The sequence below is a fragment of the Populus nigra genome, chromosome 6 (assembly GCF_951802175.1).
Source record: "Populus nigra chromosome 6, ddPopNigr1.1, whole genome shotgun sequence".
Lineage (NCBI taxonomy): Eukaryota > Viridiplantae > Streptophyta > Magnoliopsida > Malpighiales > Salicaceae > Populus > Populus nigra.
This window is the reverse complement of record NC_084857.1, coordinates 13,639,830-13,666,074: the sequence shown is the minus strand read 5'-3', so window position 1 is coordinate 13,666,074 and position 26,245 is coordinate 13,639,830. Positions and strand designations below refer to the sequence as shown.

At 34.4% G+C, this 26,245-nt stretch overlaps 3 protein-coding genes across 8 annotated transcripts; all 3 read left to right on the top strand.

Annotated features, from left to right (window-relative positions):
* The first annotated feature begins 1,074 nt into the window (after positions 1–1,074).
* On the top strand, positions 1,075–5,832 carry LOC133697669 (proteasome subunit beta type-5-B-like). 4 transcript variants are annotated; one of them, XR_009842906.1, is made up of 10 exons: positions 1,075–1,232; positions 1,480–1,605; positions 1,709–1,838; positions 2,294–2,400; positions 3,493–3,627; positions 3,707–3,810; positions 4,703–4,803; positions 4,911–5,036; positions 5,486–5,536; positions 5,623–5,832. XR_009842906.1 is itself a non-coding variant. In XM_062120387.1 (8 exons), exons 2-8 carry the CDS (start codon positions 1,483–1,485, stop codon positions 5,033–5,035), a joined length of 825 nt encoding a protein of 274 aa, XP_061976371.1. In that variant the 5' UTR covers positions 1,075–1,232; positions 1,480–1,482; the 3' UTR covers positions 5,036–5,194. The 4 variants fall into 4 exon arrangements, 2 of the variants coding, with proteins under 2 accessions (XP_061976371.1, XP_061976372.1); XR_009842905.1 differs by having other exon boundaries at positions 5,482–5,536; XM_062120387.1 differs by lacking the exons at positions 5,486–5,536; positions 5,623–5,832 and having other exon boundaries at positions 4,911–5,194.
* Positions 5,833–8,050: 2,218 nt separating this feature from the next.
* On the top strand, positions 8,051–14,071 carry LOC133696030 (receptor protein kinase-like protein ZAR1). The gene is made up of 2 exons (XM_062118045.1): positions 8,051–9,681; positions 13,094–14,071. The coding sequence occupies exons 1-2, from the start codon at positions 8,172–8,174 to the stop codon at positions 13,729–13,731; spliced, it is 2,148 nt and encodes a 715-aa protein (XP_061974029.1). The 5' UTR covers positions 8,051–8,171; the 3' UTR covers positions 13,732–14,071.
* Positions 14,072–17,478: 3,407 nt separating this feature from the next.
* Positions 17,479–22,883, top strand: LOC133696361 (uncharacterized). 3 transcript variants are annotated; one of them, XM_062118535.1, is made up of 6 exons: positions 17,479–17,669; positions 17,751–17,834; positions 17,911–18,017; positions 20,073–20,107; positions 21,243–21,330; positions 22,577–22,883. In XM_062118535.1, the coding sequence occupies exons 2-5, from the start codon at positions 17,832–17,834 to the stop codon at positions 21,308–21,310; spliced, it is 213 nt and encodes a 70-aa protein (XP_061974519.1). In that variant the 5' UTR covers positions 17,479–17,669; positions 17,751–17,831; the 3' UTR covers positions 21,311–21,330; positions 22,577–22,883. The 3 variants fall into 3 exon arrangements, with proteins under 3 accessions (XP_061974519.1, XP_061974518.1, XP_061974517.1); XM_062118534.1 differs by lacking the exon at positions 22,577–22,883 and adding an exon at positions 22,134–22,567 and having other exon boundaries at positions 21,243–21,340; XM_062118533.1 differs by having other exon boundaries at positions 17,480–17,669; positions 21,243–21,340.
* The last annotated feature ends 3,362 nt before the right edge of the window (positions 22,884–26,245 follow it).

Sequence of the window (26,245 nt, the reverse complement as noted above, 5' to 3'; positions counted from 1 at the left end):
GTGCAGAAAGTTGCACTGTTCACTCAAAAAACAGTGCAATTCACTGCACTGTTTACAGGAAATTGCACTGTTCACATGAACAGTGCAATAGTTTTTTTTTTAGGGTGTAAATTATTTTAATATTTTTAAAAAAACTAATTTAGATTAAATTACATTCATTCACACTATGATATTAACAATATTTTTTTTGAAAAATTAGTGTAAAGTGAATTAAATTTACTCGCACTGTAATATCAATTTTATACCTGATAATATTTTATATAATTTTATTACATGTATGAAAACTGTAGTTCTTATCAGATGAATTTTATACATATTAAAATTATAAATTGTTTAATAGAATAATAAAAAATATTTTATATATAGTATTATTTATTTTATAATGCAATAGGAGTAATTAATTCTACAATATTTAAATTTAAAACCATCAATATTAATATATATTTTTAAATTATTTTATAACCTCAATTTCAAAAGCATTCTTAACCAAACACATTAAACTAATTTTTTTCAACCTCAATTTTAACTACAGTTTTAACCAAAGACCTATTTTTTCAAACCAATATCAATTAAAAGTATTTTTTATAAAATAACTTTTTTCAAACCACAACCACAACCACAACCACAATACCAAACACACACATAATATGCTACCTATATGTATGTAGTCTGTTTACGTATTTAGAGGAGCACCTGCCTTGATGCTCATGTTTTATTGCGGGCTTGATTATTATTATTGTTTTTTAAAAATAATATTAAACACTAAAATAACATAAAAAATAGCTATAATAAACTTGTAATTTTAATAATCAGGATTAAGTTAATTCTAAATATCCTGTTAAACTAGCGATTCAAATCATAAAATTCAAATAATCCGATAAAAAATTCTAGATTATTGAAGTGCTCCTAGGAATGACAAGCCGATAAACTGAGAAAAGGGTTTTACACTGGAAAGCATAGACTTCTTTCTAAATAATTGGGTGAAAACCCAATTCCAAATTCAAGTCCAAGTCCAAGTCCGCTTAGACTCGGTCCAAAATCTCAAGTTACTGAATTGCAAAAGGCCCAAAGAAAAGCCAGGCTCAGAGTCCCCGCCCTTGCCCTTTGAACAAGAAAAGGTTTCTAGCTTTATAAAACCCAGCAATCTTAGTACTATTAAACTTGAGATCCAGTAATCACTAATCATACTCGATCTCTGCACATATTTCTTCTCTTTCTCGCGAAATCCGAAGGTATGTTACACAAACATGCATCACTTTTTTAGGGTTTTACAAAATCCCAATCACATTTTTTAGCGCCTTTAGCGACATTTAATTCGATAATTCTAAGCTTTATATAGCTTTGATGTGATAAAACAAGAGATTAAAGTTTGCGATCTCATGTTTCTAAATTTGTGCGGTTAATTTTGACGAATTGATTTTTCAGTGACGGGAATTAGGGCTTTTAGTGCTGAAGTTATCGTGTTGCTTGCTTTTTTAGATAATGAAGTTTGATACTAGTGGTCTCGAATCCACTGCCTCGGTCTTTGGAACGGCCGGTATGGAGCTTGTTGGTGGGTTTTCTGCTGCTGCTGCTCCAGCTTTTGAGCTACCCACGACTAAGGATGTAAGTTTTAGTTTTATTTGTTATACTATTCTATGTTTGCGATTTGTGTGGAGAAAGTCAGAATTGTTAGTGGGTTGAGTTTTATTTTGCGTTTTGGTTCCAGTTTGATGGCTTCCAGAAGGAAGCTGTACAGATGGTGAAGCCGGCTAAGGGGACAACTACGCTGGCCTTTATCTTTAAGGAGGGTGTCATTGTTGCAGCTGATTCTCGTGCTAGCATGGGGGGCTATATTTGTATGTTTATTCATTTGTTTGTTTGGATAAAATTCTGGTTTATTGTTTTGTTATATGTATGTGGGGGAGGGTATGTTTGTATGTTTATTCAATTTATGTTTGGGTAAAGTTGTGGTTTACTGTATTGTTATATATATGTGTGGTTGTTTGTGGAATCTTGTTTTTTTTTTTTTTAGATTAAATGCTGCTGGTGTAAAGTGTTCCATCAGATCTACTAGCTTTAGTAATAGGGAAACCTGGACATGTTGCAAATTTTTTTGTAGGATGAACATGCATTCCACTTGGTGTTGGTCATTGTCTTGGTTTATTTCAAGTTATGTTGTGTAGCCATCCTCATTGCTTGCACGCCATTGACATCGCTTGCATGCCATCAATAGATGTTTCCAGCATTAATATTGATCTTCCCATGGTTTCTCCAGTGCTACTTTTTTAATCTTTCCTCGATTTTTTTTCAGCATCTCAGTCAGTTAAAAAAATCATTGAAATCAATCCCTACATGCTTGGTACAATGGCTGGTGGAGCTGCTGATTGCCAGTTTTGGCACAGAAATTTGGGCATTAAGGTTGTATACTTGTGTTTGTTTCTCTACATTTTTCCTACGTCCATGGACCTGTTATCTATTAGTAAGAACTCCTTCAATGCTAGAATTGTTAACTAATAATAGATATTCTCGTGGGCAAGGCAAAACCTCTGGGCATGAAGAATTCATAGGCAAAGTTTTCCTGTTTATAAAGATTTTGGAGTTATGTCTATTGACCTGATAGGAAACAGCATATGTGGTGTTTTAAATCTTTGGTAATAACCAGGCTCTATTGGCCAAGCCACCTCTCCTTTTCTCCTTAATAGATGCATTAAGTACAGCTCACTAGATTGCTTAGTGAAGTTGGTAGTGGTTCATGCTTCACTGGGCTAGTCTTGACAGCTTCATGGCTTTTTATGTGACATTTGCATTATCATATTTTCTCTTGTTTGCACATTCAATGGTCTTACAATTTTGTTACTAAGTTTGTGTTCCTCAGTCACTCAAGGACTGTCAAGACTGTAAAACTAGTTTAAAATATCTTTTGAAATAAGGGTGTCAAATAATAACATCCCAGCTAGATGCTCTCCACACGTAGCCAATCTATGTTAGGAAAAATGGGGAAGGCGGTGGAAAATTTTATTCATTGATCTGATAATGTTGTCAATTTTATCGCAGAAAATTTCTATCAATGCCCCATCCAATGCTTTCAATGTCCAATGCAAATGTAACTAAATTATGCTTAGAAATTTTTAAACTGAAACCTGTTTTATTTCGCTAATACTTTCCTGTTTCATAGTAGATGAAGTGAAGTTGTACGATAAAGATACATGTTTTTCTCTAAGTGAAAACTCCACATTCAATTAAATTATCTATTGAAAACCTTAGGCAAATGATTTGTCAGGCTAGGCATAGGAATATCCTTCCAGAATACTTATTGAGTAGCCAAGTCTAATGAAGTATAGTTACATAATCACAAAGTCGTGGAAAATTAGTTTGAGTGCTTCTATGTGCTTGGATGTATTTGCTTCATAACATTGAATCTGCGTTAGGCTACATAGATTGTTTGATGTTCATTTGTAATTGTGTGCTTTTATGCTCATTGCTTATTGGATTTTTTTGGGTATAATTCAGTGCCGACTACATGAATTGGCAAACAAGCGTAGAATTTCAGTTACAGGGGCATCAAAGCTTCTGGCAAACATTCTGTTCTCTTACCGTGGAATGGGCTTGTCTGTTGGGACAATGATTGCTGGTTGGGATGAAACGGTAATGACATGTGAATGTTACCTTGCCATGTTTTCCTTGAGTAACTTGCATAACCTCTGGTATATTCTCTTTGTTGCAGGGTCCTGGACTATATTATGTGGACAGTGAAGGTGGAAGGCTGAAAGGAACAAGATTCTCTGTTGGATCTGGTTCTCCATATGCATATGGTGTACTGGATAGTGGGTGAGTGCACTTTCCTGTTAATGATTTTTTCTTATTGTTGACTGTCATCTGACAGAAGTATTCCTGGAAAATAAGTTTTTAAGCATTTGTTGATTAGATAACTAGCCTTTAGCTTGAGTCTCTGTCTTGTTCGAACATCTCATGGAAACACTTGGAAAATAGGACAGTGAAGAAGAAAGAAAAGAGCAAGAAGCGCATGCAAATGCTGAAATAAATGTTGAGGATGATTAATACCCCTGTAAAAATTAAGTGTTGGCTAAAAAAAGAAACAACTTATAAGAGATGCTCAAGAATTGAGAAGACAAGATTGTAGGATTGGCTGTGAGAGCGTAAGAAGCATATTGTTCATTGTGGACATTTCACTCATGATTAAAAAAAATGATTGGGAAGTGGATTGTCTATGGTCCAACACATTTCATCCAGTGTTTAGGCGGTTATATATGTATCTTTTTAGCCTCCCTCCCCTTTTCCGCTGAAGAAAATGTTGTTGAGTAAAATGTAAAAAAATTTAAATATGGAGCACATAGGTGTTGGTACAGAAGAAAAGAAACTCAAATATAAGTAGAAAAGTCCTCAGATGCCTCTGGATATCAACTAGAGAAGTGCCTCTAAAGTCTAAAGGCTCCTGCTGCATTACTCTGGTAAGAAGTGAGAAACTATGTGATCCCAACAATAGTTTTTGTGCTTGTGATTTTTGATAATGTATCCTAGATGTTAAATAAGTTGACATGGTGTTGGGTAAGACATGGTGCATGGGACAACAAAACAACACCTTCTATCTTTCTTTCATTGCTTCAGCGGAGCAGTGTTGTTGAAGTTTTATGCCATTTCCCTGCAGTTCTGTAAAATATAGTTCACACTTTTTGTCAACATATTCTTACACTTGTGCCAGGTACCGATTTGATATGTCAATTGAAGAAGCTGCAGAGTTAGGTAGAAGAGCTATTTATCATGCAACGTTCCGTGATGGGGCCAGTGGTGGAGTTGCAAGCGGTACCCCCCCCTCTCGAGTCTCCTCACATTTGTTTGCTTGTGCATGTCTGTGTACATGCATGCTTTCATGAGCTAATTTGTGGTTTCAATTTGTGCTTTGCAAACAGTTTATTATGTGGGAGCAAATGGATGGACGAAACTATCTGGCGATGATGTCTCAGAGCTCCACTACAAGTACTATCCAGTTGTGTCAGCTGAAGCTTCAGAGCCGGACCAGATGGTTGAAGCATAAAGTAGGGGCCTCACTGCTCTTGTTTCCAAAATGTAGCTCTGTTTCTATTTTTTGTCGATCGCATTTCAAATTGTCAAGTAGACTTTCCTCATGGAATCCTGGTATTTTTAAATTCTCGTGTGCTTAAAATCTTGAAAATGAAATATTTTGGATTCGGTACTTGAGGAATGCTATTCTAGATATGCCTTTATACACACTTGAGAAGTTTGTGCTTAGACTGTGGGGGCTCCTCGGCTGGTGTGTGCTATTGTGTGTGCGATGAGTGTTAAACTGAAACCTGTTTTGGGGTAATAAATGGCATCAAAGTTTCTCATGATCACATTGATTAACCAAACCAAGTGCTATTTGAGGGAAAGATTTCATGCCATGCCACATCAATCGCATTCCTTCAATGCAAAGCAAAGGATTCTGTAATCCAATCCTAACTCTATGTTCATGTTCTATAGGCAGGAAATTGCCGTCACGCGCTGTTTACATTTTCGTACTACAGAAAAGAACAAGGTATTTCTGCTTCCTAACTCGAAAGGCAAGCGATTTACTACTATAAATTATTCATCTCTCTTGATGTTCATTTCGTGTGTATGAAGGGACCAGTTGGAGTAAAAATCAACGGCCGGCATATTATTGCTGTATGAGCTATCACTATAATACCTGCCTTCACTTGACATGCAATGCAGATGTGTAAATTATGTCGTATTTATTCTCAAAATCAAGCTCGATCACTCTTGATTTCTTGAAACAAGTCACAAGAAAACAATAATAGGAGCTGGAAAGAGCATCTGTCTTTCTCTTTATTAGCTTCGAAGCATGCTTTCATGATTGAGAGTGGGATATAATCATTCAGCTCCTTCTCGAGAAAAGAATTGTAAAATAATACTAATAATGCCTCTACTGGAAGTTAACAAATCGGACAAGTACATGAAAAATGCGAACCAGGAGTGTCAGTCAAGTTATTATTATCATTACCATGTTAATTTTTTGTTAGTGTGGGGGAGTGGAGGTGGTTACATGAAAGAGATTGATCCGAGGAGGAATTTAGAGATGGAACGGCTTCGTTAATCCTTGGACGGATTGTCAAGGATTATACTTTGATTAGTGGCACAGGAAAATCTTACCAAATGCATGTATTTTTGATAAGAGGCTAGACCAACCATCTACCAATCAAATCAAGTATATTATCTTGTTTCTCATCGACATCCTTTTTTAATGACTCAGTGACACCTAAGGGTTTAGAGAAATTAAAATTCAAAATATATTGGGTTAGTCTATGGGAGTTGGGTTCATTTTGTAAGCAAACTGAGCTCTTTTTCTAGACTTTGTTTATAAAAGTTGGGTCAGGAACATTGACTTATAGGGCATTTGGCACTGTATTTGTGAAGTATTTTAAAAAAAATTTAATTTTTTTTTAATTTTATATTAATATGTTTTTGAATTATTTAGATGTGTTGATTTTAAAAATAATTTTAAAAAAATAAAAAAAGTATTATTGACGTACTTTTCTGAGTGAAAAACCTTTTAAAAAACAATAACAACCAACACACCCGTATATTTTGCGGCATGGACCATACAATACTCCTCTTTATCTATAGTATTTATTATTTTGGATAATACAAAGACAACAACTTAAAACACTGTAAAAACAAAAAAGTAATATGAACAACAGAAACAGTTAGCTAGTCACTATGTTGTATGTTTTCTGTGTTGTTTACGTTGTCTGTCCTCCAAATTTCCAGTATAGTAGTTGCCTACGGATGAAGTATTTGTAACTTGACGAAAAGTCTGTACCTTACAGATCGATCGTAGGTCCCTTTTAGTTACTTGTTAAATCTTGTTTCTTCTCTTCTTGACAAGGATGGGAGCAGATTAGGTAGGTCTCTGTCAAGAAATATAGGCAAAGAGACTCACTACTTGACATGATACAATGCCGTTTATCTCTGCGAAAGAAGACTCCAAAATTCTTGCAGATCCCAAAACTCCACTTGAATAGACAACAAACACTACTTGTTTCTGCCCATTACAATGATACTGGAAACTATGAAGCAGACGTTCAGCGCAAAAAAAACCATTCGATTTAAATCTCTTATGTGTTGCTGATCGCTGCGGGTTTTTTCAAATTATATATATATATATATATATATATATATATATATTTTAGAAATGTATTCTAATAATATATTTTTTAAAATTATTTTTTATTTTAATAAATTAAAATGATATAAAAACATAAAAAATTTAATTTTAAATAAAAAATAATTTTAATTTTTTTTATAAAATATCATTTGAAATTCCCTAAGTTTTTGTATTTATAAAATTATTTTTTAATTAAAAAATATATTAAAATCTTTTTATTTTTATTTTTAATACATGTTTATCAAAATTATTAAAAAACATTGAAAAAATATTTATTTGATTTTTTAAATGAAAAACACTTGAAAAACAAAATAAATCACAAAAACAAACATTTTTAACTTTATAGGTTAAGCTGGCCAACATTAGAAACTTAGTCCAAAATATATTTAAATCCTCTCTCAATTCTCATGAAAATAAACCTTTTTGTGGTTTCTCCATTAAGAGATTAAAATAATTAAGGATCAAACTAATTGGTGATCAAGCAATCAAAAACACCAGCTGGTCATCAAGAATTATCTGTAGTCTCGTAATAATCACCTTCAGCTCGCGAATTCTTTCGGCTAACAAATCACTCGAGAACAGGCCATGATCGGTGCACCCCCATGAGTAGCTCAACAGCAAACTAAAAGCAGGCCTTAAAAATGGCAGAAAGTCACAAAAAAATTATCCAAGGAAATTTCCACCGTTTCCTCCTTCCAGGTCATGGAGACAAGAAGAGAAACATGGACGCATAAAAACATCAGTGTCATGCATGAGACCAAACTCTCTAATCACAAAGCACTTGCGTCATTGCTTTTCTTCTACTCCCCTCGGAAGTCCCTTGTCAGGTGGACCCCATTTTAATCAAAATCTCGTCTTTCTCAAGTCTCTTCCTATCATAAATCTCTCACTACCAACCACCTCCACACCCTCCAGCATCACTTGCCTTTCTTCTCCTTCTTATAGTTTCCACTGTAAGTATATCCCACTCTCTCATTTTACTCCTCTCCGAAACAAAAACGCCGTGATGAAGAGAAACCTCTCGTTAACGCTGCTCTTTCTCTTCTTTCACTTCCTATTCAGCACCAAACCCAGCCACTCCCTCACAGCTGATGGCTTATCCCTCCTGTCCTTAAAATCAGCCGTTGATCAAAGTTCTGCTGGCTCTGCTTTCTCTGACTGGAACGAAGATGACCAAAATCCATGTCGCTGGACTGGCATTTCCTGCATGAACATAACCGGGTTACCGGACCCTCGTGTTGTTGGCATTGCAATCTCCGGCAAGAATCTCCGCGGCTACATTCCATCCGAGCTTGGCACCTTAATTTATCTTCGGAGACTTAATCTCCACAACAACAACTTCTACGGTTCAATACCTGACCAGCTGCTTAACGCTACTTCACTTCACAGTCTTTTTCTCTACGGTAACAATCTTTCTGGTTCTCTCCCTCCTTTCATCTGTAACCTCCCTCGTCTTCAAAACCTTGACCTTTCCAACAACTCGCTGTCGGGTTCTTTGCCTCAAAATTTAAATAGCTGCAAGCAGTTGCAGAGGTTGATCCTAGCGAAAAATAAATTATCCGGTCCAATTCCAGCTGGGATTTGGCCGGAATTGGATAATTTAATGCAGCTTGATCTTTCTGCTAATGATTTCAATGGATCCATTCCTAACGATATGGGAGAGCTTAAGTCTTTGTCCAATACTTTAAATCTTTCTTTCAACCATTTATCGGGTAGGATTCCGAAATCACTGGGAAATTTGCCTGTTACTGTGAGTTTTGATCTGCGAAACAACAATTTCAGCGGCGAGATACCTCAAACAGGGTCTTTTGCTAACCAAGGACCGACTGCTTTCCTCAGCAATCCTTTGCTTTGCGGGTTTCCTCTTCAGAAATCTTGCAAGGACTCAGCACATAGCTCGTCTGAAACTCAGAATTCAGCACCGGTTTCTGATAACAGTCCTAGAAAAGGATTAAGTCCCGGTTTGATAATATTAATCTCAGTAGCTGACGCAGCTGGTGTGGCGTTTCTTGGTCTAGTTATAGTTTATATTTACTGGAAAAAGAAGGATGATTCTAATGGTTGTAGCTGCGCTGGGAAAAGCAAATTTGGTGGCAATGAGAAATCACACTCGTGTTCACTATGTTATTGTGGTAATGGGCTTCGAAACGATGACTCTGAATTGGAAGATCTGGAAAAAGTAGAAAGAGGGAAGCCGGAAGGAGAGCTGGTGGCGATCGATAAAGGTTTTACTTTTGAGCTTGATGAATTGCTAAGAGCATCTGCTTATGTGTTGGGGAAGAGTGGGTTGGGGATAGTGTATAAAGTGGTGCTCGGAAATGGCATTCCGGTAGCGGTGAGGAGGCTTGGCGAGGGAGGAGAGCAGAGGTACAAAGAGTTTGTAACGGAGGCGCAGGCTATTGGGAAGGTTAAGCATCCAAATGTTGTCAAGTTGAGAGCTTATTACTGGGCTCCAGATGAAAAGCTTCTCATCAGTGATTTCATCTCCAATGGCAACTTGGCTAATGCTCTTCGAGGTCTGTATTCCTTTTTCTCTCTGTTCCTTTTACAATATGTCTAAGTTGCATTATCTTTGATCCTTCATGAATTATTCATTGCTAGAGCCTAAAAGCCATTGACTTTTTGTATTAGACCAAACCTTTTCTTTTAACCGAAAGTTGTAACATCAGGTTCAAGTTGGATCACATGTTTCTAACATGTTGTCCAACTTTATTCCGATACCTTTGTTTTTAAACACAATATCTTTAAGACCTTCTGTTTCATGAAAAAAAACCAGCTCGAACTTGAGATTTGTCGATAAACTAATTGACTTGACGGCTAATATAACTGTTGTGGGACGGACGAGGAGGGGAGTTGTAAGCACGAAAAGCTAGAGTCAAGAGGATGTTTGAGAATCAAAGTGGGTGCGTGCGTGTGTATTAAAACTCCCTTTCAAACAGTTAGTAGACAAGGGAGGTACTGGTGCAATAGTTATTGTTCCTTTCAGTAGAGGGAACATTAATTAGGGATCCCATAAATGGGCTTAAATAATGGGAATGGGAATGGCCATTATGACTCGGACATTATTGGGCGTGTGGCCTACCAGTTGGGATGTAAATCACCCACTCACTCCCCCTTGGCCTCGTCTCAAGTAGTCAAGTGCACTGCTTTTTACAGGCCATGCTTTATGTAGGCAGGCAGTGCCTCTCGCTCACTAGTCTCTTTCCCTTTGTTAATGCAATGCCGGGTCTCTCCTTTCCATTCACAAATAAAAGAGAAATACTGTTCCATTGCATTCGAGACTAGTCCCATCTTGCTGGATTTAAACTTGGGAGAGGAATTTAGAGTAAAAAAGGGGTTCGAGGGCTGAGGGTTTTTATTTTTTGTTGTCTATTACCTAAATTTTTCAGTAATCAATGGAATGGGAAGTGACAAATCTTGGATTTAGAATCTCAAAAACTAGTATTTCATATTTGACTTTATGCATTGAGCTAGATGGAATCTAGGAAAGTCAGATCTTCGCTTTTGGCGCTGTGGATCACCGCCATGCTCCCATGGTGCATGCCCTGGGTTTGAACCCGGGTGTTATTGCGGGTGTCTAGCTATTAAGTGTGTGTGTTTTTTTTTAAATAATGTTTTTAAATATTTTAATATGTTAATTTTAAAAATAATTTTTTTAAAATAAAAATATATAATTTTAATGTATTTTTAAATAAAATATATTTTAAAAAACAACTACTACTACACTTCTAAACACCTTAAAAAAGGAGAGAATTTAGGGGAATCCCAAAAAAATGATTAGACTACATTAAATTAAATATAAAGTTAAAAGTCGTGGAGTATTTCCTCACATCATTAGTAATGTTGATTACAATGGTAATTTATATTGTTTTTTTTATCTTTTTTTTCTTTGGTTATTGATTTTTTTAACTTTGTATTTATATTACGTGTGTGATTGAAAATCGAGTTTCATAATTTGTTTTATTTTATTTTCTATGAGATTATCATAATCTTACAAAAAAAAGTTTTAGTATTGGTTTGACACTCAATTTCACGATCGTCTATTTTTGTTATCATATAGTTAAATAAACAATATTTTAGAAAAAAAATAAGTTATTAATTTCAATGGAGTCCATTACCTGGTTTGTGAGTTTACTTATTGACTTGGGTTACCCGATTCATGGGTTTGACGGATTTACCTATCAAATTCGATTTGCTTTATTTTATTTTTTAGTTCTTTAATTTTTTTAATTATTTTTTTATTTAACTCTTTTTCAATATTAGATTGAATGGAAAATAAAATTCATAATTTATTTTTGTTTACTTTTTATAGGGTTATTACAATTTCAAATAAATATTTTTTTTTAAGATTGATGTTTGATTTTGCAAACATCTATTTTTACCATAAAATTAAATAAAAATAATTTTTAAAAATAAAAAAGTTATTAAACTCATTGAAGTCCATGATTCAGGTGGGTGATTGAGGTCAATCCAATCTGGTATCGTCTGAGTATTTTAAAAAAATATCATCTTAAAGTTTTTTTAAAATTATATCATGTTTTTACTGGTTATTCAAGTTTTCTTTAAATCCATTAAATTAATTGATTCATTTTGAATCAGTTCTTATATGATTTAATTGAAAACTTGAACTAGGCATGAAATCGGATTAGCAGATTTTAAAATTAAATTACTTGATTAAATTTAATAATATTATAAAAAATCTCTATACTTTTAATATATATTTTTTTAATTTTTAAAAATTTATTTTGACCCAACATAGCATAAGCAAATTCTCACTATATAATACTAGTATTAGAAAGGATATGATTCTCTCTTCAAGGAGTATTTCCATTTGTCGTGGGTGCGCGGGTTAGGATGACACTGTAGCTTGCCTATGAGATGCACCGAATTGGTAGGTCCCTCATCATTGGCCACGCATTACCTGAAGTGGTTGACGGAGTACCGATGATGGTGGGGGATTTAGCATTCCAATCACAATGCGACGCGTTAGTACAGTTTGACCCCACCGATTCTTCTTTAGGCGAGCATTCACCGAGATTCCATAAATGCTAGCATGCAGTCAAAACTACAGTATGTCCTCCATCTTGTTCCTCCTGTAGGATTTTTTTCAAAGCTCATGTAATTCGAGAAATCAATCTCGACGCCTCAAGTTTCTTTCATAGGTGCATGCTTCAACTTTGTCAAAAGTTCCTTTTTCTCTTCCACTTTTATCTGAATGTTAAACTTTATCCCAAAAGAGTGATCTTTATAATCTTTCTTGTTTTTGCTCCAAACAATTGGTAGAAGTCCCCTTTACTGTAAATTTGTGACTCATGATCATTCTCTGTAGCACCTTCCTGGGTGCTCTGTGCTTGCTGTCAGAAGAAGTAGAAGACATTTAAGATTCTTAACTCTGATCAAGACCCATCAAAATAAATATGCAGTATACCATACATTCAGCTAGTAGTCTGCAATTGCATATGTTGAAGCAGATGGCATTCATGATCCATTACAGATTTATGATATAATATATAGTACCAAACATGGTTTATTTTTTTCCTGTCCTTTTACACTCGAGTTAACAGTGGCTCCTCTGCATCCAGCATCCACATGGGTGATCATTTTTGTTCTTATATTCTTGGCATGGTCCGTAAAGGATAATAAATGTTAGAAAAATGAAGAATAAAAAACTTTAACAAATTAGACATTGATTTTATTTTCTTGATATGGGTCCATGATTGTAAATAAATGCCAGAACAATGGAGAATCTGCATTTCATCTTATCTGGTTTATCTGCTATAGCAGGCATTGATGACACCTTCTCTAGGTGTTTGTTATAGTTTTGATTATTTTGCGTAATCTCTATGTTCTGTAATGATCATTTTCTGAATCCTCACTTACAATTTAACCGTGAAGGTGTAGGCACTAATAAACTGCATTAATTGACAGGGAAAAATGGTCAGCCTTCAACAAGTCTGTCATGGTCAACCAGGCTGAGAATTGCCAAGGGGACAGCCAGGGGCTTAGCCTACCTTCACGAATGCAGCCCGAGAAAATTTGTCCACGGAGACATCAAGCCATCTAATATTCTCCTCGACAACGAATTCCAACCTTACATTTCTGATTTTGGCCTCAACCGACTGATCAGCATCACTGGGAATAATCCCTCCTCTTCCGGCGGCTTTATGGGCGGAGCACTCCCTTACTTAAAATCAGCTCAAACAGAGCGAACAAACAACTACCGTGCTCCAGAGGCTCGTGTTTCGGGCAACAGACCTACCCAAAAATGGGATGTGTATTCATTTGGAATTGTTTTGCTCGAGTTGCTTACTGGAAAATCTCCTGAGCTTTCACCAACCACGTCCACTTCGATAGAAATTCCAGACCTGGTGAGATGGGTGAGAAAGGGATTTGCAGATGAAAACCCTTTATCAGACATGGTTGATCCAATGTTGCTGCAAGAAGTACATGCAAAAAAGGAGGTGCTAGCGGTTTTTCATGTTGCTCTTGCTTGCACCGAAGCTGACTCTGAGGTTCGCCCTAGGATGAAAATTGTATCTGAAAATCTTGAAAGGATCGGAACATAGGAGGAGGAACGCTGCTTTTTCACTCACTAGGTGTCCTATTCTTTGGAAAAAAAAGTTCTTGATTTTGCAACGAGCACTTCATTTTTTGCTAAGGTGAGATTTTGAAAGGTCAGGTGGGTTAAAGATTGCTTCGGATTAGACTCCCATTGACTCCAAAACCTGGCCTAAAATTTTTGGGCAGGTCCAGCAAGATTTCATAGCACAGATGGAATGAGAAATCCAATTTCTTTTCTTTTCTTTTGAGGGAAGTAGCTTAATTTGTAATTTAAAAATTTATATTTCCTGTTTCTACGGGAGATGTTGTAATAAAAAATACCCTAGTCTCTCTCTGTGTTCTTCATTTCCTTGTCTGCTTGGCTCCTGAGTTTCTTTCGGCATTCTCTTGAATGGGTTTTGGTTTAGATCAAGAAAATTCAGTGACTCAAATTAGTCCATGCAAAGCCTTGACAACCAGACGGTGTTCTTGTAATCAGTTGTCGTTTCATATAGGACAGTACTCCATTGTCGGGGCTCAGGATCAACTAAAATTCTCTTTTGCCTTTAGCCTCTGCTTGGCGGCTCCTGGAGCAATTGCAATTTGCAAGTGGACTTGTCGGAGGACAGATTGTCCGTTGGAATTGGAGTCGGAGCGAATATGATGAAAAAGGGATCCGATTCCATTTGTGTCAAGGTTCCAAGTGTTTTTACTGTTTATTTAATAATTTTAAACCTTATTAAGCAAACCTAATTGTTTAACCTTTAATTTTATTTTATAAATAACAAAAACTTGATATATATAATTATTATTTTGATATCATATTTCAAATTCTATAAAAATATCTAAGTTTCTAATTTTAATGTATGATTAAAGTTTAAGATATAATTATAAAAATATAATAATTATATCCATTGATGATTATAAATTATGAATATGTAAAATTACCATGTTGTATTAGTTGATAATAGATATAATATCTATTTGTAACGGGAAAAAAAAACAAAAAACAGAAGGTAAGAACATTGTGGCTAAAGGCTTAGTATATTATTCATTGTGATAGTATAATTATTTTTTTGTTTTTTTAGAAAAATAAATGAATTTTTTTAAGGGTAATTCAGTCTTTACACAAAATTCATTCGTTAGTTATTATAATATTGACTGGGAAATATTTAGTCTTTTCACTTTTTAACTTGGTAAAATTACTTAATTATTTTTTTTAAAAAAAAAACTATCATCCAGGATCATTTTTATTTTTTCTTCTTATTTAACATAGTGAGATGACAATGATACCCTTAAAAAGAAAAAAAAAATGAAACTCTCACCCAGTGGTTATTTTGTTTTTTTGTTATATTTATGTTGACTTAAAGAAAAATTTAGTCTTTTAATATATATAAAATATATAAAAAAAATGGTTGACGCATGCATAGTTCATAGGCACTTCTTCGCTTTCGGGTGATGTGCAAAGGCTTGTGACAGTCAACAATGGATTTTCTTGGTGTGATTGGATTCGTCTCGATAGCCTTTTCCTTTCACATAACTGGATGTGGCTTTCTGAACTCTTGTTTGGCATCGATAAACTTTTGCTCCCCCTTTCTTTTGTCTCTTCACCTTGGTTTTTATGTGTGACACTTTAGAATTTCAAACCAACCTTCAGAGTTTCAAACCAATTCTTTAATTTGTTTTTTCTTCAAATTTGATCTATATTATTTTAATTATTATTTTTTAATTTGAAATGGTTTATACAATTGGATTTGTTTTTCAATTTTATCTTCTTTTAATTTTTTTATCTTTTAGATTTGGATCTTATTCTCTTGATTGTTGCATATTTTATTTTGAATAATTTTTACTTATGATTTCATCATCCCTCAATATTTTTTCCTATGTGAATTGATCCTTCTTGTTTTTTTTTTTGGCAATCCTTTCTGTTTTGGATTTTTTCTTATGATTTCACCCTCCAACATTAAATTGGTTGGGAAATGAGTTTCTTAATTGAATTTAAGTCTAGGATTTTACAGGTTGTAAGTTTGAGGGATTAATCTAGGTTTAGAAAATTCACGTGGGTTTGTGTGGTCCCCCGTTTTTAAGCTAATTTATTTTCAATTTTATCCTTTAAAATTTATTTATTTTTCAATTTTATCTTTCTTTTATTTTTTTTATTTGTTATATTTGGTTCACATTCTTTTAAATGTTATTTGTTTTGTTTTAATGATTTTTAGAATTTTTTTATCCCCCTCCGCTTTTTTCTTATGTAATTTGATTCTCATTCTTCTTCTTCTTTTTTTTTTTGCAATTCTTATTGCTTTAGCAATTTTATATCAATTTAGATTTTTTTTTATAATTTTATCCTCTAACATTAAAATAAGTTGGGAATTGAGTTCTTTCTTAAATTTGAGTGTAGGATTTCATGGGTTACAAGTTGAGATGAATGACCTCGACCTAGGAGGTTCACCCGAGTTAGCTTATTTTTTTAAGCTAATATTTTTTCAGTTTTATTCTTAAACATTTATTTATTTTTAAAACTTTATCTTCATTCTTTAATAAAACTTGAGGTTAGTTTAGACCTAGTCAAGACCTAGCCTGAAAGGGAATAAATGAAGAAAAAGGAAAGATGTAGATTCTCCAATCAGATTAACTCACTATGGTTTTATCCATTACCCAGTTCATCGATTTTTCAGGTTATATAGGTCAACTTCATGTGTTACCGTCTTTTCATTTCACTCCCTGATTTTATTTTTTTTGCGATATAAGCTTTTGACAATTCATTGTTTTACATTTGCACTAGAGTTAGGTAATGGTTAAAACAACGACAACATTGAGAATTGTCGAGATGATGTTGACAATTGTTAAAAGGGAGTTAAATACGAGTGTTGTAACGATTCAACATACTATGAAGAAGAATTATGGGCATGGAGTATTTTAACTCTAGCTTGGGTTAAAATAATGACGATATTGAGAATTTGTTATCTAAGTGGCTTGGTTTGACAACCCTATGTAAGTGTATTGTGGATCAAGACGCAATCCATAATATACTTTCATAATGGATTTTCCAAGCTCTAAAGGCTTGGGATGGGGTTAATGTTATTTTTTCATATAAAATTAAATTATTATTTTGTCATTTAGTTGAAAAAATTGAAGCCCTAGTCGTGGAGGTATTTCAGTATTTTTCATTGGCTCATTAGTCATTAAACATTTGAGCAGGGGTATAATAATCTTTTCACGATTATTTGAATAATAAAAGTACTATTCTACCTCAAAGATTAACAAAATTAAAATATGTTATCCAAGGGTTTTTTGACCTTTTACAAATTGTTAAATAATTAAGATACATATTTAGCCTTAGAAAAGAAAATGAATAAACTTTGCATATGATAGTATTTTTGTTCTTTCACACTGTTTTTTGTGTAATTTTCTATAATTATAGGGGTATTTTGCTATCATTTTATTATTTTTAAATTTAAAAAGTTATATCAGACACATGTTTACTTGAGTCTGACAGATAAACCGAATCTAAAGTTTTTAAATCTTGCATGATTGTTTGATCTAAGGAGCTTGAATCTGATATGATTATTAAACCCAAAGCACTTGAATCTGATATTGGTTTCAAACTCAAAATGCTTGAGTTTGACATGATTATTAGACACATATTATCTATCTGGGATTGACAAAAAAAAATTAAGTATATAATATTTTTATATATATATATTTTTTTAAATTATATTGATTCAGTACGAAAGTACATAATATGGGAATGCATGCTAGACACGAATTATTTTTTAAAATATGTTGCTTTACCATTTTTTGAAAACATAAAAACTCCATTCACTTACTGAACTGATATTTCTGCTGCTGATAGCCCGTTCCAACACCTTTTGGCTTTGAATTGAAGCAAGAAAAGCGGTTCCTCGCGGTTTCTTATTAACGACTTTTCTGAAGATCCATAATCTGGAAAATTTGCTGCAAGGTAATCCTAACTGAAATATCTCTGTCGCAAAGCCCTAATCTAATCTGCCCAAACATTGATGCTCTTCGTTCATTGATTTAGTTTGCTAGGCAGCTGCACTGTAACTTTTAGATTTGAAGGAAGAAAAGCCATCAGCGTCAGTTCAAAAATAAGAAGCCAGACATGGTAAATTAAATCAAATTTTGTTATTGTTAACCTGTTATTTCTGTTTTCCTGACGTGGGTTTTCTTTCTTTTTTCAGTCTGCACTGTTCAATTTCCATTCGTTTCTGACAGTGGTGCTGTTGGGGATTTGTACATGCACATTTGTGAAGATGCACTTTCCAGCAATCCTTGAACAGAGAAATGGGTATGCCCATTTTTTTCACTTTTTTTATTTTATTTTGTGGGTTTATTAAATGTGTAGGGGATGATTGAAGAGTGTTTTGCTGATTGCTCGTTAACTCTAAAAATTAGTTGCATTGCATTGCAACGTTGTCTAGCTATGTATGTAGTTTAGAAAACTTATATTATGTAAAGTTTGGTTTTGTCGGCTGTTTTTTCCCTCTTTCTTTTCAACATTTTTTAGAAATCTAAGATTATGCATATACTTTTGTTTTGGTTTTTTAATGAAAATTTCTCTTTTTGATAACTAGTTTCAAGTGGGTGGCACTAACCTCCTGAATTCTATCAATTTTCACCATCAAATAGTACTAGGTTTCCATCAGTCATTTTTTATGCTGTATAAAATAGATGCACATATAACTGAACTTCTCCTAGCTTTGGACACTCTTATCTGCTAAATCTTCTCATTTAGCATGTGATAAGATTTGCAGAAATGTAGTGGCACCAGTCTTTTGTGTAGTTGGAGCATAACCCAAACCAATGATAGCTTAACAAAGATGAACTGAAAGTCCATTGGATCTTCCAAACTCAATAATGTTACTGGATTTACAATTTAACCATCCCCATCTTGAAACTGTTATGCTGTTATATACTCTTGCTCTGCTATTAGGTTTTACATTTTCATAATGGTCTTCTAAGTCCACAGTAATTATTTCAGGCATGTTAGCATCCAGCAAAAACGATAAGGTTTGAAGAGGAAGTTTCAATCAGCTAAAACTACACCTCTTGAAATGCCAATCACTATAGCTTGTAGTGTCTGCACAAAATAAATGTTGAGCCTTGGTGATGCAGGTTCTATGAGGGCACTGCCCAAGGGACTTCTAGGGTCTAGGATTCACTGAGACTTTAGATCTATAGCATCAGTTTGAAAGCATAACGCCTGCTCAGTGCTATTTCTTAAGTCGTGCTATGTTGTCCTCAGTGAAACATGTTTAATAGCAGTGCCCAACCTGCTGATTATCTGTTCTTGTGGTGAACATTTTAAATTGAGTCTCTTCGGTAGGGTAAATTTCAGTGAGTGGAACATGAGAATCCCCATTACTTCCTTTCCACCAGTCAATGGGACATGACAAAATAAGTGGGGTTGTTAACATGTTGGGAATCATTGGAGATGGCTCTGGCATCTATGCCTCAGCTAATAATTTTGTTTAATCCCTGCTCCTGGTGCTGTGAAATTGGCTGGTATCCAATCCAAAACAAGAGGTGAAGTAGGAAAAGACACTTCTTTTTTAAAGCACTGTAAATTAATTTGTTCTGTTCAAGTTCATTCATGTAATAACATTGTATGAAAATGGGAGCACTTGATATATAACACCCGATTCCTTGAGCTTAAAAGTCTACCAATGACCATGATAAAAAAGAAAAAGAAAAAGAAAATTATAAATGACAACTTCGACAACCATCACAGATACCATAGCTAATAATATGCTGAACACGACCCTGTTTCACACGAAACAAGATGGTTTGGTTATTTTAGAATCTGTTACAAGAGATTAGAGAACTGCAACTGTAAACAAAGCGACAACCAAGAGAGCAGATCTTATGTACTTCCAATTTTCTGTCATCATCAAATGATCATAGCATTTGGAACCTCATAATCAAGCATAGGTCATGGGCATGAATGAATGATTAGTCTTGCTTGAAGTTAAAGTAATTGCCATCCTTGCTTAGCCTGGGAAAACTTATGCCCAGTCCTCTCCACATAAAACAGCAAGGAGGGCCCTCCAAAATCTCTGGAATATTACCACCCCTAGAAAAAAAGTATCTTCTTTATCTACATGCTTAACTGATCGTATTATCCTAGAACTTTGTGAAATCAGTTATCTCTAATCCTCCAGGTCATCATTTGTTCTCGTTTCACCCAAAATACATGTGATTATACAATCGATATATTCTTTTTCTATGTATGGTGCGAGTTAGCATTGTAAAGAGATAATTGTATTCACAGGAGTTTTGTTGGTGCGTTGCTAATGTGTATCGATGATTATGAAACTAACCAGTGTAATATACTTTTTGACAGATTTCGTGGTTTCTTTTGGAAGGCAGCTAGAATAGGTAGGCTTCCTTACCAAGATTCCTTACCATCAATTAGTGGAATATTCTTTTGCTTTCTTTGGGCATAACATCTCATTATTTTTCTCCATTTTCAATTAGTTAACAGTATGGATTTAATTTTTCAAGAAGCCTTTTATATATATAACGAAGTATATAAAGAGATTAATGTTGTTCTATATTATTCTAACAGAGATGAAGTGTCATATGGAACATTTGCATATTGGACTTTGGATGCAAAAACAAAGTTCCCTAACAACATTTTTTATAAGGGGAAATGACCCAGCCTGTTCTTATTTATGGGGCAGGAGAGGAAGAAGGGGTAGAGGGAACAAATAAGAAGAAGAGAAAAGAAGAAAAAAATGGGTTTGGTGCTTGTTCTTGGCTGGATCATGCAACAGATCACACCTGATGATTTTACTAGAAAAAAAGTCATCATAAAGATAGATTGGAAACTCACTTAATATATAAGGACATAATTGGCTCATTTAGTATATAATGACAGATTAGGCACTTACCCCATTATATAAGGATAGGCTGGGCCATTTCCCTTTTTAAAAATTAAGAAAGTGCAAGCAAGATAAAAATAATAATTTTATTATCAATAAATAAAATGAGGGAAATTAATCATGTAGAGGGTTAAAGTATCGAGGTATTGGTTCACCTTGTAAAAGTTGGGTGCGAATAGGGATAGGACTCATAGTAAGGAGATAGAGATACAAGCAATTGTAATTTGATGATTCTGGTAGGGGGATGAAGGAGTATTGGAGTGAAAAAGAATGGAAGGGAATCTTGATAATTGGATCTCTTAGCAGTTGGTGTTAATCAAAGTGGGTTTCTGGCACGGTTACTAAAACTTTTCAAGTTCACAGCATTTGGATTTGGATTAGGATTAAAAATCAAGTGTAAATGTTTTAACTTTTAAGTTAGTTACTTTGAAGTTGTACATTTAATTGTTAAAACTGTGGAGCAATATTACAAAAATCCTTATTTAGTTGGTGTTGCTGTGAAACTAATGATCATGCAAACCATGAAGAAGAAAATTAGAACGGCAAATAAATCGTTATAGGTCTTTGGCAATTCAGGATGTGATCAACTATCTGACATTCTGGTGCTTTCTTCGGTGATGCTGAAATAGGTGAACGTTTGAGCCCCTGGGTTGCTGTAGGATGCTTCACGATGGGCGTGTCGATAATCTTTTTCTGAGATAGAAATTTGTTGCCTCTGTATGTGGAAGTAAGCTCCATCTTTCTTTCTTGTGGGTAAAATGTCACCCATGTGATGAAATTGTTTATGTGATAAAATTGAATGATAAAAACTGTTTGGCATCATTTTATAAACTTGTTTTCATGGCTTTTTTTTGGTAAATGTCTATTGATGGTACATTCTCTTTCATAACTGATTGATCGCCAGATTCTGAAGCACTTTCTGCTAAAATTAGTTATAGAAAAGCATCGATGTATGCCATATCACCTTGGGCTCTTTCTTTTATTTTGTTGAAATTATGTCATGCCTTGAGCAGTGGGAGGGGATTTTAGAAAGTGATTTCACCTGAAAATTTTAACTTCTAGTGCTGTTAGGTATGTGATAACTTGTGTATGTTACCCAAAAGTAGTATGAGACTTGCTCTCACTCACTGAACGATGTTTATGTGTGGATTTTTTCTTTCTTTCTTTCCCTTTTTTTCCCAGACTTCTTTCATCTATACATCAATGATCGAGAGAGGCTGCTGCTAATGAATAGAGGAACCCTGTTTTCTGCACGTGTTGAGAAATTAGAGATTCTGTATTGATGTTTGCATTACATGCATAATATATATATTTTATGCAAACAGTATAGTTTTGAAGAAGACAAGGCTGAGAATACTGGATTTAAACTGAAATTAGGGCCGTAGGGGGCTTAAAGCTGACAGGCATACAAGCTATGATATAAACCTGGATCTTATGCTTGAATTTCCTCAGTACTAGAACCTTCCCTTCACCCCAATGAATTACTGATATGATCATCCTCTTTATGGGTTTCTTCTCAGTTTCCTTGTTTGTGGCACCGATCATCTCTTCGTTGGTTGTCTCATCTTCTGCTCCATGATAAAGAGGATAGCTTCTCAAAAATGCCCTTCTGTTGCTATAATCTTCATCACGGAAGCTCCTTGTCCTCATCTCCGTCCCATTTTCCTCCATATCCTTGCAATCCATGCTTATGATGTTACTGATTGCAAAGCTGGCTTTTATAGGATTGCGTTGAGAAATAATGAGTAGGGTGGCTGGGGGAGAGGGGGAGAATTGTCAACAGAGGGCAGGATGATTCTGGGAGTAGAGACATAGGAGTACGATTAATTAATTCACAGTGAAAATGATTTTGGGGTGTTGTATTTGGCTTTTAATATAGTCCAGATGAATAGTCTCTCTTCAAATATATTTTATCATTAATATTGCTCTTTGGTTATGATATTTTGTTTGGGTGTCCTCGCAGAATTTCTTGATTGAAAGGTTTTCCTCGCGCAAGGTGTTGATGACATTCTTGGACTGCCTGCATGCTGCTTAACCGAGCTTGTCACCATGCACAGCAGTATGCTATAGCAACAACTCTTAAATTATTTCTTTATTTTTTCTGCCATGGATCATATCAGTTGAATATGCTCCTCATTTTCTTTATATTTTTTTTTTGTCTGCAATGGATTTTATCTTGTTTTAATCCAAGAAATATGGCGTGGAAATTGAACAGAGTAGAAGGTTTGAGGTGACAATTTGGAAAGTATTAAGTATTTTCACAATTTAAATATTTGCGGTGAAATTTTTTGCTGCATCGCATAAAGTTCATCCGTAAACTCATTTAGATTACTCAACACTTAATTAGCACGCACACGGCCACAAGACAACCTAACCCTATCATGGTTAGGAAAGTGTAGATTGTCTCTGTTGGTGTATATTGCTATCAAAACTACTGCAAAACATATAGACAATCATATCTGCCATATTCAGTACTATTCTTTATATCGTTTCATCCTTTATTTATTGTTTCCTGAAAGCTATGATGCCTGTAGAAGACAGAATAGATAGTTTGCCGTTAGGGGGATCTACATCCATATGAACTTTCATTTTCAAGTTACTGCACAGGAATACTGATATCCCCGTGAAGGCACGTCAAAAGCAAAGACAGAGTACCGAAAGGACAGAAGAGGTGAAATTGTTGATGAAACGATGTTGATTTGGTCGAGGTTTAGCAATGAAACATGAAAAGGACTTGTATTATTTTGATTACTTAGTTTCGAGAAATGCTTGTGGCATCTTATTGCTATCATAGCATCTCTTTGTTCTGGTCATGGATTTTGAGATTGTTTGGAAATATGGGTTAGCTTGTGTTTTTAAAAAACTCAATTTTTTTTATGCAAAAAGTTAAAAATTTTTTTTGTATGTTTTGAATCGTTTTGATGCGTTGATTTTAAAAATAATTTTTTAAAAATAAAAAAAAATATTATTTTGATGCATTTTGGTAAGAAAAACACTTTGAAAAGTAATCGCAATTATACTTCTAAACATGCCCAGTTGTGTGCTCAGTCCGGTTTGTTTTTGCATTTCAAAAGTGTTTTTGAAAAAATTTGAATTTCATTTTATTTTTTTTCTTTACTTTAAATTAATATTTTTTTAGTGTTTTAAATTATTTTAATTCATTGATATCAAAAATAATTTTAAAAAAATAAAAAAAATGATTTTGATGTATTTTTAAGCAAAATATTTTAAAAAACAATCACAATCATACTCCCACTAAACAGCTTTCCTGAGCTAAAAGTTTGTTGCATGGAAAATAAAAATTTTGTTATTTTGTTTTATACATGTTTCTTAATTCATTTAATGATTACATAAGTTTTTCAATTTATATTTAATTTTTATGCCAAAAAACACACAAGCTTATATATCCAAAAACTTTATTGAAAGAAAAAAAATACAAAAGTAACTAGTAGGAGTATTCAATTGGGGGTGAAGATTCTGTTTATTTTTTCCTTATAATAAAAAAAAAGTATTTCATAAGGCATACATACATTATTATTTTTACATTATAATTATAAAAAGGTAACAAATATGAGAGTTGAATCTAGCTATTTAAAAAGGTCTTGACAACTCCATCAGTGAAAATTAGAGAAAACAACTACTATTGCTTAATTATATATAGTTTTAATATGAACCTAGACTTTATTAAGAGCAGCTCACACCCTTCCATTGTAATTTTACATGCTTAGTGTTTACTTTAATCATATATCAATAACTTCTTTTTCAATCCACCTTTAAACTAGTTTATTTCCAAGGATTTGCTCCATATTGATTTTGACGAAAGATATTTAAAAAATTAGGAAATACAAGTATTCGGAAGTCATAATATAATAAATATTAATAATCCAGCCTATCATTTAATTATTATTATTATTATTTGATTAATATGAGTATCTGGGCCAGCTTGTACGAACCTCGACTAATTCTACGAGTCCTAAAATTAACAATTATGTAAGTCTATAGTAGCTATGAGATTTGTGAGACTCGAACTGCTAACAAACTTAAAACTTGATCAAATAAACTATATTTTTCAGGGTTTTATTATTATTATTATTATTAAATTATTATTAGTAATAGTAACGGTGGTAGAGGTAGCGCCGTCGAAAAATAAATTTCACTATTTTAATTTAAGCAGATCTAATGGACCGGTTGTTTGACATAAAAGTCCAAAACCAAAGCCTAAAACGTGGGGCTAGGCCCAGAATAATCCAAGGGACATGAAAAAAGAGGCCCAAAGAAAGAAAAACCTATCAATTTATTAATTAATAATAAAAACCCTAAATCGGCAGGCGGGCAATTTTGATCGACGGGGACGCCAGAGGCTTCCGGAGAGGGAGGCTTCATCTCCGCTTTTGACTATTCGATGGTATACCTCCGCCAGAGAGAGGATCCTTTGAATTCCGTCATCGCCGCCGCGGCCACGGGAGGCTTTCTCTCCATGCGGAAAGACTCGGCGCCTCCGCTCGCTCAGCTGTATTTGGTGCGTTCTTTTGGCTCTAATAAAAGAAGCTGGGGTTATGCTTAATAAGGTTATGAGTGATCAACAGAGTATGCCTATGATGATTGACGAAGACCCACACACACACACACACACACGCACACATATTGCATCAATATAATGCATTAGCAATTTTTTTTTTAAATTTAATTGTTAATCAGGGGTTTTTTTATCTTATGAGATAGCATCTTGCAGATGGGGGCAAAAGGTCTTTCTGTTTTATTATCTCATTCACTCTCTCTGTTTTTTTTTTTGTTCGTACCATTGATTTGCTTATGCAATTTGGATGCATGTTTCTCTATGAGCTTGAATGAATGCTTTCTTTAGTAGCTTTCCGTCTGGTTTGTGCATTGCCATGCATATTAGGGCTTTAATATGACAATGAGAATGTGTTTGTGGTTTAAAAGTTAATTCTCTTTTTTTATAGTTTAGGCTTGATTTCATTTGCTGTAAACCAGTGGATTTTGTGTTTCCTATACTAGGTTTGGTGCTGCCATTTTCTTCATTGAATGAGGACTAGATTAGCAAAGAGAAGTGTGATAATTTGCCCCAAGGATTAGCGTCTGCTTTAGGATATTAAAAATCGTGGTTTCTGTTGCACCAACTTGTGCCTAAGTGTCTGAAATTTAGCTCGTGGAATGTTTTACAGCGTTTTAATCTAGCAAGATGATGGTATGGATCAAAAATCAAGGTTTTGCAAAACTAAGCACCGGACTTCCACTATTGGGTGCCTCTCTGACAAGTGCTCAATTGGCTAATTGCCAAGAGGAGGCAGAAAAGGTTGGAATTTCCGCTGAATTAGGGCCCATGGCCTCAAAGCTGATCTGGAGCTTATGCTTTCCGCAGCAACAGAACCTTTCCTTCACTCCAGTTTATCCTCGTCATGGGTTTATTCTCAGTGTTCTTGTTAGTGGCGCTGACCATCTCTTCAGTGATTATCTCGTCTGCTGCTCCACAATGAAGAGGATAGCTCCTCAAGAATACCCTTCTGTTATTGTAGTCTTCATGGTGGACACTCCTCATCTTCAACCCATTTTCTACTATTTTTTTGCAATCCATACTTTCAGAAGCACTAGTGATTTCTGCAGAGTGGTG